The 11,489-nt window shown below is 35.0% G+C and overlaps 1 protein-coding gene across 3 annotated transcripts; it reads right to left on the reverse strand.

Moving 5' to 3' along the window:
• Nucleotides 1-2,116: 2,116 nt before the first annotated feature.
• On the reverse strand, nt 2,117-11,192 carry LOC105107266 (uncharacterized). Of its 3 annotated transcripts, none has more exons than XR_838839.1 (11): nt 10,397-11,192; nt 8,832-9,374; nt 7,909-8,050; nt 7,427-7,603; nt 6,587-6,799; nt 5,812-5,997; nt 5,544-5,703; nt 4,451-4,646; nt 3,569-3,701; nt 2,589-3,023; nt 2,117-2,381 (listed from the first exon to the last, which is right to left on the reverse strand). XR_838839.1 is itself a non-coding variant. In XM_011001141.1 (10 exons), the coding sequence occupies exons 1-10, from the start codon at nt 10,909-10,911 to the stop codon at nt 2,895-2,897; spliced, it is 2,394 nt and encodes a 797-aa protein (XP_010999443.1). In that variant the 5' UTR covers nt 10,912-11,192; the 3' UTR covers nt 2,236-2,894. The 3 variants fall into 3 exon arrangements, 1 of the variants encoding a protein (XP_010999443.1); XR_838838.1 differs by having other exon boundaries at nt 2,117-2,385; XM_011001141.1 differs by having other exon boundaries at nt 2,236-3,023.
• Between the last annotated feature and the right edge of the window lie 297 nt (nt 11,193-11,489).

Below are 11,489 nucleotides of genomic sequence, written 5' to 3' on the forward strand. Positions count from 1 at the left end.
ATAAGTTACATATATGACTTTCTACTCTCCCTCGGTTAGTTTCCTCTTAAATCTTTGCTTGATAGATTGGTTGGTGTTTCACACTTCCTAACTCAAAAATCTTAGCTAATGTCTACTTTTGTCTCAATGATTTTTAATATTTAGCTTTCACGGTTCTTCTCTCTCTTTCTATTCTTTATTTCCATTTCAGCCGGCAAATTAAGGAAGAATGAGAGGATGATTTTTTCTGCTTTTAAGTTCAATTGATCATTTTACCCTTAAAGAACCTTTCATGAACCCTTTTAAATTTTGTTTGGCTGTCAATATTTTCATGCAGCATTCTTGAATTTCAATCATGCTGAGATTTTACCCTACCCTGAATAAAAACATATTTGGGATTATGGTTATAGTTATTTTACAAAGTGTTTTTTATATTGAAATACATCAAAATTATTTTTATTATTTTTTAAAAAAATTATTTTTAAAATCAATGCATCAAAACAATTCATAATATACAAAAAAAATTATTTTTTTGCAAAAAAAATTAATTTTTTACAAAAAAAATGAAAACACATTTCCAAATGCAGCCTAAATATGTTATAAGACTCCTCATAGAATTTCAATCTCATCCGAGGATCAAATTAAAAGTTATGTTTATAGTGTAAAACTAGTTGGCATGTTATTTTAAGCTAAATATCTAAATTTTTATACTACTTTATGTACTTAATTCATTTATATTTTTCATTAATTCATTGGGAACTTTCATCCCTATTTATAGTAAAAAATTTCCTCAAATTTTGTTCATGTGCTGGTTAAAAACTATGTAATTGTACACAGTCTTACACTTGAGATCAAACTCATTCGCATGTAGAACCATACATTAATTCATTTGAAAATTTTGAAATAATTTTCTAAATATTTTCACCCCTAATTTATAAATTTTTGAGCCACAAGTCCACATTGTACTATCTATGTTTGCTGGATCATATTTTTCGGATTTAAATATATTTTTAATATTGAGTTTAAACAAACTATATCGAATTTCATTAAATTATATTCCAGAACATTGCTTTCTCTTTTTATCTCTTCCATTTGGTTTTTATATGCATTTCTTTGTTTTTTATTTTCATTTGTATTGTTAATTTCCACCATTTTCATACTTTTATTTTTAAGTTAACACATGAACATCTTCTTTCAAGTTCCCAAAATCCAAAGTCACCCTTTTAATTCCAATACTAACTTACTTAACATAATATTCTCCATTATTAATTTTGTGAATTTTATCTAGGAGTTTACATATCAGGTTATGGTTTAATTGACTTCCATGAATTTGAAATAGTTGTCAGTATTCCTGCATTAAGGTCTTCCATGGATTATCAAAATACTACTAGTTTTGATCACTCAATCTCTCTCTCTAAGTTCAGTTACTACCAATTATGACCAAGTGAATTTGGTCTGGTATCTTAGAATAACTCTAAAAATATACTCTATGCACACTAATACAAAGGGATTAGTAGGCCAAGTCTATGAAATGTTTGAACATAAATAATAAGCAATATATAATCTTGAATGAAGTATATAAGATACTGAATGGAAGCATCCAACACTGCCCGGGAACTTCTTACAGTGATAAGACCAAGTATGACGCTTATTATACATGCCTTTTTCTCCTCTTAGATAACCAGTTGATACTGTTTCAAATCCATTATCAGTAACAAATCAAATAGTTTACAGCATTTAGACAGCCTAACAATGAAAACAGCCAAGAGAATTCCAAAAAAAAAAATTGCATATAAACTGACCACAAATTACAGATGAATCACCTCCCCTGGACAATGAATTTCATAAAAGGATTTATGCAGCCTTCGCAACGAGAACAAGGAACATGATTACTTAATTTTTTTGATCGACAGAAAGAAGGGGGAGGTAGGGATGGAGGCTAGCAATTGCAACGAAAACAAAAACAACGAACAGGACCACTTTGTAATTTTTTTGGCCGGCAGAGAGACGAGAGGAGGGTGGTGCTGTTATTTTGTAGGCAGTGTGGTCGGCTGTAATTCTAGTTGCAGGTATGATGAGGGGGGGATTTTTTTTTTTTCTTATTTATCAGGTTGCTATAAAATGTCACTAGTTAGAGTTTAAGCAATATAAAATTTCTCTTCATTTAGTATAAAAGTTAAGTATCTCTAGTATTATCTTTTACGGTTTCTTAATCCCAATGACCGCTGTAAAACGCTTCATAAAAAGATGAGGATATGTTAAAATCCATTCTGACAACTACGATAAATAAAAAAAAGAAAGCCTTACAAATTTAGGACAGCAGGTGAGCCATCCCTTCTGGCTCTGAGCCTTCAGTCAGTAATATTTTGATTGTTCTTCCACGCCATGGAACACACTTCCTCCTAACTTCCATTATAAAAGAGATTAGGCACAGCTCCACTCATCAATACAGGAGAAATGACTTTTTTATAAGCCATATATAGACTGAATAAACAACAAGCAAATCATGAACCGCCTCATAACTTTTAATGATAACAGATGACCTATAGTACACTAACCAACCAGTCTGTACAAAATTAGTGGGAAAGGGAGACAATAGGCCAAGATACCTCAACCAAAAAGCAGAGTACAGAAATCCACCACCACCTCCCTTTCACGTTCTAAGCCAATGGAGGATGCTTTGACTAGTATTCCAATCGATGGTGCTTGATTGCCTCTGTCTACCCTCATGTACACATACCAAATCCATCCAACCGCCTCCTCCCTCATCCTGCAAACTAAATAGAAAGATATCATCGAAGATCTCTTCATCACATTCTCAAGTGTATCCCATGCGACCCAAATGTAATTTTCCGTATTGACATGAAGTGGTAAAAAAAATCAGTCAAACAAGGAAAAGTGCACAAAGATCTTGTTCACATGAGCTCTTTATCATAAAATGCAAGAAGTTGCTTGACGTGATTATGCCAAGCAGCAACATTTTGTCCATCAACTGTAACCCAGTCAACAACAGTAGATGCTGGTTGCTCCCACCAATCATCAAGCTGCAGAAACAATGTCAAGGATTTATAGCTAGATATAGAACAACCATGAAAAAAAGACAGGAGATATCATCCAAAGAATTAACCACGCTCCATCCCATCCCAAACCTATTACAAAAAGACAATCTAAGCATGTTTTCTAACTGGTCCCAACAAGGTCAATGGTCAAGTTTGATCTACAAATTCCAGAAATGACCTTGTTTTGAGAATCATATATCTTTCTAACTAAATACCCAGAAGTCCCACTAACCCACTACCAAATAAAAGAGCCTAGCAACCTCACCAGCTACTGCAACAGACATCAACACAATACAAAGCAAATCTGCTTTTGCAGACATCTTCAAATTTTGCTTAAACAACATCAGTAATCTAGTCAATGTCCCTCCAATTTAAAATCAAGAATCAAGAGATTAAATGGATAGTCAAGACATAAGTATCTTCATTCCAACCTAACTCAAAATCTCAATGATCTTTCTCTCTCTTCATGAAACAACATGCAGGAAATGCAACAAAAAAATAATACATTTTCAGTTACAGTATGTACTCACCAAACCTCTCACGTACTTGCAATCTTCCAAGCACTTTTGGGCATTCAAAGCTGTAGTCTTAAGCTCAGGTAACCATTTCTCTACGACAATTTTCTCTTGCTCATTGGCCAAGTCCAAGCAAAAATTTGTTGTCCTGGATGACATAAAAACAAATGTGAAGCTTCTCAGTGTCACACAAAGAAAAGGTTAGGATAGGAAAAGAAATGGGGTCAGGTCCTTAAGGCACTCTAAGAGATTAGTTATTGGTAATTTAATTATAATAATTAGACAATTTTTAATTGTGAATATTTCAATCCAGTCACATTACTAATACAAAAAAAGAGATCTTATTTCAGATAATTCATGGGCTGCGTAATGGTGAGTAGATAAAATTCTCAAAATTTAAAATTGTCTGATCGTTAAAACATTTACCATTAAATAGCATAATTAACCTCTTATGAAGTGCCTTAAAGACACCTGTTAGATTTCCCAAGGAAATTGAAAAAGAAACCAAATCCATGCACATGAGATCTAAGAGATTGTTTGCATGTTTGTGTGTCAGAGAAAGAGATCACATGAAACACAAAACATATTCATGACTCAAATAGTCTGGTCATTTACAACAATGTCAGAAAGTAATTCTATTGAAGGACATAAGTCAGGACAAGCAAATCACTGACAAAATGGTAGAAACTAGAAACTAGAAACTAGAAACTAAGGGAAAGGTCTTTAAAGGCTAAGTTTAAAAGAGGAGTTCCATGTCAACAACTGCACAATTTACAAATGTTTGTCGTCAAAAAAGAAAAGTGGCAGAATTGATATAAAAAATATTTACTCAAAATGCAGACCATTTGGATAATTACAATACCACTGTAAAACAAGCATGCACATGTCCAGTTGTACCTTTCATATTCTTGTTGAGAACGGTATGCATGGTTCAACAATGCATGACCACTTTCAACTAGATCATGCCGAATATGGACCAGATTGATTGCCTTTGCCAAGTCCTCCAACACACTAGCCTCAGAACCACGAAGTTTTAAACAGAACTCCAGGGACTCTAACACTGAAGCTAAACCAGCATCCGAACCCTCCAAACCTATTTGTCATTTGCAACTCACTTAGAACATAAGAAAATAAAAGGAAGCACATACTTTGGATGTCAAGTCAGTGAATGCATTTCCAATTTACTTCTATTTTACATAGTTAAAACTGTGTTATAGTCAACAAAATTATAGGCATAAGAATAACATGTAAAGCAACCTTTAGCAGGCTCAGTATTCAGAAATGCACATAGAACAGACCACATTGCAACCGATGGGAAGGAGTCATCATCTCAAATATTCAATTCCACTAAATAAAATGCTGCTGCTCAAACTAAATATCAGGAATCCCATAAACATTCAATTCATCACTAAGCAGTGATCAAGGAACAATACTTCTTAATTAAACAGCTTATGCTTGGGCGGCAGTTAACTGTTATGCATGCCAACTGGTAATACTAATCTTTTCCTTCAACAATTATCATGCTTCATTAGTATGACAAAAATCTTAACTTGAATGTAGTCAACCAAGCTTTGATGAAGATAATGAATCCTCAGCAAGAAATATACTCTGAATTTTATTTTATTTTTTTCCTTGAAAATCGATATAAGGCTATAAAAGAAAAGGCACAATTATATCATTTTATGAACATGTTCAGCTCTTAACCCCAATGTTCTTCTTTTTTTTTTTTTTTTCAAAGCTTCTTGGAGATTATTGGTCTTCCACTTCAGTAAGAGATCAGCCTATGCAAATCTTCCAGCTTGCCAGATGCAACTAGATCTACAAACCTTTTGCACAACAGGAATCCTTTAAGTGGAAGCCTGACAAATGAATATGGCCAAAGTCCCAACCTCAGATACCACACGTGACGCCCAGCCCAAACAGCTATCCAAAATCCAAAAAGATAGCCCAGGACAAGCTTCTAACCTTCTATAGAAAAGTAAGAACTTACCAGCAGGATACTGAAGGGCAGCAGACACACGGCATATTGATGGAATTGCTGATGGATCCCTAGCGCCAGCTCTTGCTGTCAATAAAGCAGCATTCTTCTCTGCAGCAGCAGCAACTTCAGGTCCCGTAGATCCATTAGAACCCATGGACTCCAACAGTGCCTGATAGAATTTAATTAAAAAATAAATTTCTTTTAGAATGAATATACAACTAAAAATACTGCAATATTTGATACCAGAAAGCCAACATGCTGTTTCAATTTCACAAACCTGTGAAGTTGAAGGAAGCATGTAAAGACTATTATCAGGACATCGTGAGAAGGCATTAACTTCTTTATCAATAAGATCTTTGGCACTGTTTGCAATGTCCACAACAATTGTACATGCTGGGATGATAGTAATTGATGCATGCTCCCTTGCAATCAATGGTTGTCGTTTCCAGAATGCTGCCGCATCCTAGGAGGCAAATGAAATTTTTACAAGTGTTATAATTTCACACATATTTCTTAAGAGTTTAACAAGGCTGCGAATGCAATGGTTAAAACAAATGGAAAGGAAGAAATCCAAAAATTAACAACAAAATGTAATATATCCCCATTGCTCGCATCCGTTTCTTTTGAGTCATTTATTTCTTTAGGCTGAAACAGTTAAATCATCAGCAAAGTTTAATTTTAGCATACAAAAGACAAGTTAAGCTATGCTACTCTTGATTTGAACAGAACCAAAAAATTTCAACAAAATGTGATACTTCCCCATTGCACACACCCATTTCTTGTGAAATATAGAAAACTTATTGCCTGGGACATTAAAATCACCAGGTTGAATTATAGCATAGAAAAGGACAAATTGAGCAATGCTACAAAAGCATGCAGACAAATGCACACAAAACTCAAGGTAGTGATCTCCATCAGGAAACATTTGACCTTCAAGTCTTCATAATTAATTCTAACACGTGAATTAACAATATCCAGTCATATGATTAAATTAATTAAATGTCAGATAAACTAATGTTTTGAGTTCTTCAAAAATCTTCAAAATCAAATACCTCCATGTTAAACTTCAGTAGAGCGGTATATATAGCTTCAAGTTCAGATCTGCATGCATCAAACTCTTCAATCTTCTTCCACTTCTTTCTCAAAGAATCTTCAGCCTCTTTCCTCTCTGCACACAATTTATTTAAGCGTTGTGTTTCAGACATCAATGTATTCAAGCTTGTCCTCAGTCCAGCAGCTTCCCTCTCCATGGCCCAAACCTCCAACTGCACAGAAAATATTGGACATTAGTTAAAAAGGAATTTCAAAATGTATCTTTAGCATAATGAACGGATTAAATGAGTATTAGATGAGTTAAAATGTATGGCATACTTGCATTATGATGTCTCGGATGTAAATTTATTGTACACTTAATTTAAGGTACAATAGCATTAACCATTGTTTTTGAAGCTTCTGTGAGGTCAGTGCCTTGATATCACGCTGAAGAACTATATAAATGAACTTCAAAGTGATGCTGCCTTGAGTAAGTGCACGCAGTATAGATTATCTGTGTCGAGCATGAGTATTATTATGTTGCGCCCTTCAAGAAAATAAGTTCATGTGCACGAATGACACATCATCACTAGCTAGGAGCAAGATGGTTGACATGAAAAATTTCAGAGCACAGAAGAACAAATGGTTCTAGATATGTTACAGCAGAAAACCAACACTTTTGCATGCCAAGTATATCTAACAATCTCAATCAGTAGGAACTTCTATGAAATACTCAAATTTCCATAACCAAACACAGAAAAACAGGCTAGTATCAAAAGCAAGGGGTATAGCCACCATTTCATCGTAGCATTGTTCAAGACCTTCACAACTATTAACCACAAATCAATGGGAGCAATTACCTCGAATTGCCTCAGACTGCTCACGTTCTGTGTTGTGCCTCCACTAACAATTGAGTTGGAAGAAACTTCATCACCAGTTCCATGCAATCGTTTTAAAAGCTTCTGACACAAGTCCCTGGCTACTGCAGCTTTATTGAGTGCATCTTCAGTGGCCAAAAATTGCTGAACATGGGCTTTCTGAAAACAGCCATGCAAAACAAAGTCAAATGAACAGCTCCAGACACAAGAGTGCAGATGTAAAAAGCAATAGCATAAAACAACAAAAACAAAATCAAATGCAAAAGCACCCACTATATATCCTTTCATAATAGGAGGGTATCAGTTTGGCACCCAAAGCCCTTAACCACATTGGCAAAATAACTTAAAAGTACAGGAATTAGGAGGCATTAAATTAAAAGAATGAATTTATATATGTATTGCTTTATATGAAAACTAAAAGGTAAATTTCAAATACAAAAGCTACCATCTATAAAGAAGAAAACCTGTCTTTCAAGAAGCTGATTTTGTGATCCTCTATAAGTCATGTCTGTTGCAATCGTCCCATAGCCACAAAGCTGGTGGTGTAATGATGAGTTTGTGTCAGTAGAAGAAACATCCATTACTCTGTTGTTCTCGTATTTGTATCTGATCAAGCGATTTAGAATTATTGATCAAGTAAAAGGAACATTCAAGTCAACAAAGCAACTGTAAATTTATGTTATTGACATGTACAGTAATAAACAACAACAGAATCCATGTTAGTGTGGAAGAATCGCGAGACAATTTGCATATTCTTTAATGTACTTACCGTGTACTTTGGAAGCAACAATAACAAAAATTGACTATATCAGTTACAGTAAGTGTAACAAAAGTTAACAGTCTTCTTGCATGTAAATACAACATGAATGCATGATGCATGATGGTCCTCGTCAATATGAAGAAAATAACAAGAATATCATTTCATCAATGCCTTGCCAGAACAACTTCTAAACAGACTACTTACATGACTGCCTTAGTCAATTCACAATATACGAGTAACACATACCTACATGACTAAGAAAGTATGAAATTTGTTATGGGGGACCGGATCAAGCACATGATTTATCACAACAAAACAATTGCTTTTAGGTACTATTGCACATAGTGTGATGGCCATAACAAAAAACTTATCTTGCAATTCATTGTGACTTGTCTCCATCATATGCATTAGAAGCCCAAGCCCCAATTCAGTTGATGAGAAATTATGCAGCTATCCACATTTATCAAATACAGGAATGATCAAATGAATTAAGGCAACAAAGAAATTATTACATTCTACAAGTAACAAGAAATTTTGGTGTGAGCAGGGTAAATGGCCACTCCAACAATCTGACAAAAATTCTACTTGCATGAGCCAACATGAAATGGCATGAAAATAAGAACGTACCTTAAGAGTTCTGCATCAGCTCTAACATCAGTTTTTTCAATTTCTCTAGAAACCAAAGTTTTCAGTCGTGAAGTGTATGCAGTAATTGCCCGGAGTAAGAGAGGAGGATTCTTCAGGCAATTCACAATAACAGTTCTAACATCATCAGGTATTTCCCCATCAAAATTAATGGCCAACTTGGCTGCTTCTGATTGAGGATTCAAATGAATGCCACTTCCTTCATAAGCAGGGAAAGAGTTGCGTATTCTCTCGACCATATAAACTGCAAGAGATTCACATGCCTTCTGGATATTTCTTTCACAAGTTGTTTCAATTAGAATGACATCATCAGCAGATTTAGTGCCCTTAACGGTTGAATAAACAGCTTCCTTCTCACTGTTTGCACTGAAACTGCTAACTTCTTCAATAGAACTGTCAATGCTTGACCTTTGAGCATCCCTCGCTTGATCAACATGTTGTTGAAGACGTTTATGATACTCCACAAATATTTTTGCTGCCTCGTCACATTGCTGGTCGTAAGCCTCCAGCATGACCTGTTTGTGCCTGCAGCCCATAGGACACATCACAAGGGTTGGGATGGATTAAATCCTCATCAAAAGGATTCCTCTTTAAAATTGTTACTCAACAAAACAAAATAAAGTGCCTGCTAAGAGGATCGGGGGTTTACGATTCAGACACCAATGGATTTCCAATGTATATAATCATGTCAGAGTCTGCATCTCTCAATAGCTTCCCAGATAATTGAAGTTCAATATCAAGTTTCACAAATGCACATGAGACTATTATAATCAGAAAGGAAAGGCCTTTATGCAAAGCGACAATGTTGACTTGTACTTTCTACCAAGAACTGCTATATAATTCATATGGCCATGTAATATGTATCCAAGCAAAGCAAATTTGTCCATAAGAATTTATAGAATTAAGTGATAGAAATATTTTACTTTCAAAGGAACAACATGGTCCAATGCAGTGCGACACGAAACTTCAATGAAATATGTGTAAAGAACAATAGGAACAACAATGAGTGGATGCCAACCAGCAATCCAGGCACACAAGTTTAGGAATGATCTATAGCAACAGAATCCAACTAATCCTAGTTGATATTGTCACTCCATCTATTCTTGAACATGCCCTCGTGAATTTTTTACTTCTAGAACTGAACATAGATTTTTGCAAAACAAATTTTACATTTCCTATGCATCCAGAAATGTGAATTTTGAACTTAATTCCCACCAATATTAACGAACAAAATTCTTGCGTTCCTTTCCAAACCAAGAAAAAAACCCATCCCGGCCAAACCCCACATTCCTCTAATTTCCTTGGTTTTTAACAATAAAGCATACATTAATAATTTAAATTAATCAATAAACCTAGAGAACCAATTTAAGATCTATCCCAGCATGCACGAACAAATATCCTGAGAGAAACTAATTGTCCTTTCTTATCAAAAACCATCAAATCAAAGATCAGATTCCTTATCAATTAAGCACAACATGAATCACTTTAACTAATCAATAAACAAAAAAAAAAGACATATGCATCAGAAACATGTTAAACAAGCGAACCTATTCTTAGCACGCTCATCAAGCATACGCTTCCTTTCGGCCTCCTCCCTCGAAACCTCAATCATTCTAGCCCTCAAATCCTTCCTCTGCCTTCTAACAATACTCCTCAACCTCTCAACCTCCTTCGCCGCCATTTCCCTTTCTTGCAATGCCACCTCCCTACTCTCCGGCATGCTCGAACCACCCCCACTCTCCCCGCCCACCTTCTCCTTCCTCCTCCCTCCTTTACTTCTCCCCTCATCTTTCCCAGCATTTACCAAACCACCACCACTACCATGTACCAATATGTTCTTCCTTATATTCTCCACCGTTTTCTCCGATTTCACTCTCTTTACCAAAAATCCCCAAATGGGTATCATATTTCCACGACAAATTTTCCTCATCGCATCAATTGAAGGCAATGGAGATTTGCTTGTGGTGGCACTGTACGGTCCTAATGGCCTATACCCCATCTCCTTTTGCAACCATTCTAGTATGGCCTCTGGTTGCGCCACTGCACTCGATGACCCGTGCATTGAACACTAGATTTCGATTGCTTCTTCAACAACGAATTTTTTGAAACACTAATAAGATTGCAGCATTCTTAATCTAAAAGTCTACAAAACCCTAAATTCTTCGAATAAATGGGTTCTCTAAAGAAACGCTAGATTTGCAGAGAAAGACAAGTAGATCAGACAAAACGCCGGTTGTCTTCAGCCGGCAAGTGCCCGTTTGGCACAGTTAAACTGTTTTTCATTCAAATTTGATTTTTTTTCAAAAAACAATTAATTTTAGTATTTTGATATAATAATAATAAAAATAAAAAATTATTTGAATATATTTAAAAAAAATAATAATAATTTTTATCACATTTCTAAACACAGGGAAAAAACGCAGAGATTCGGACAGGGAGATTTGTTTTGTTCTAAGGAAGTAACTGTTTGGAGTTAATTGTATTATTGATGTAATTAAATTATCATTTTTCTTTCCTTCCAGTCTTCCCTCAAATAAAATATGCACTCTACTTTAATCCTTTTGGTTTTACGAGTGCTCTGGGGGTCACTTAATTGACTAGTCACATCATGCTTATAATTTTATATTAATTTTTAACATA

Source organism: Populus euphratica, unplaced genomic scaffold (genome assembly GCF_000495115.2).
Source record: "Populus euphratica unplaced genomic scaffold, PopEup_1.0 scaffold200.1, whole genome shotgun sequence".
Classification (NCBI taxonomy): Eukaryota; Viridiplantae; Streptophyta; class Magnoliopsida; order Malpighiales; family Salicaceae; genus Populus; species Populus euphratica.

Excerpts from the sequence above, each read along its gene's own strand:
- LOC105107266 (XM_011001141.1), bottom strand. The coding sequence starts at position 10,911 with ATGCACGGGTCATCGAGTGCAGTGGCGCAACCAGAGGCCATACTAGAA. Across the intron at positions 7,604-7,908 it reads ATCAGCTTCTTGAAAGACAG|AAAGCCCATGTTCAGCAATT; the intron begins GTTTTCTTCTTT and ends GGCTGTTTTCAG. Across the intron at positions 5,704-5,811 it reads TGCTTCCTTCAACTTCACAG|GCACTGTTGGAGTCCATGGG; the intron begins GTTTGTGAAATT and ends AAATTCTATCAG.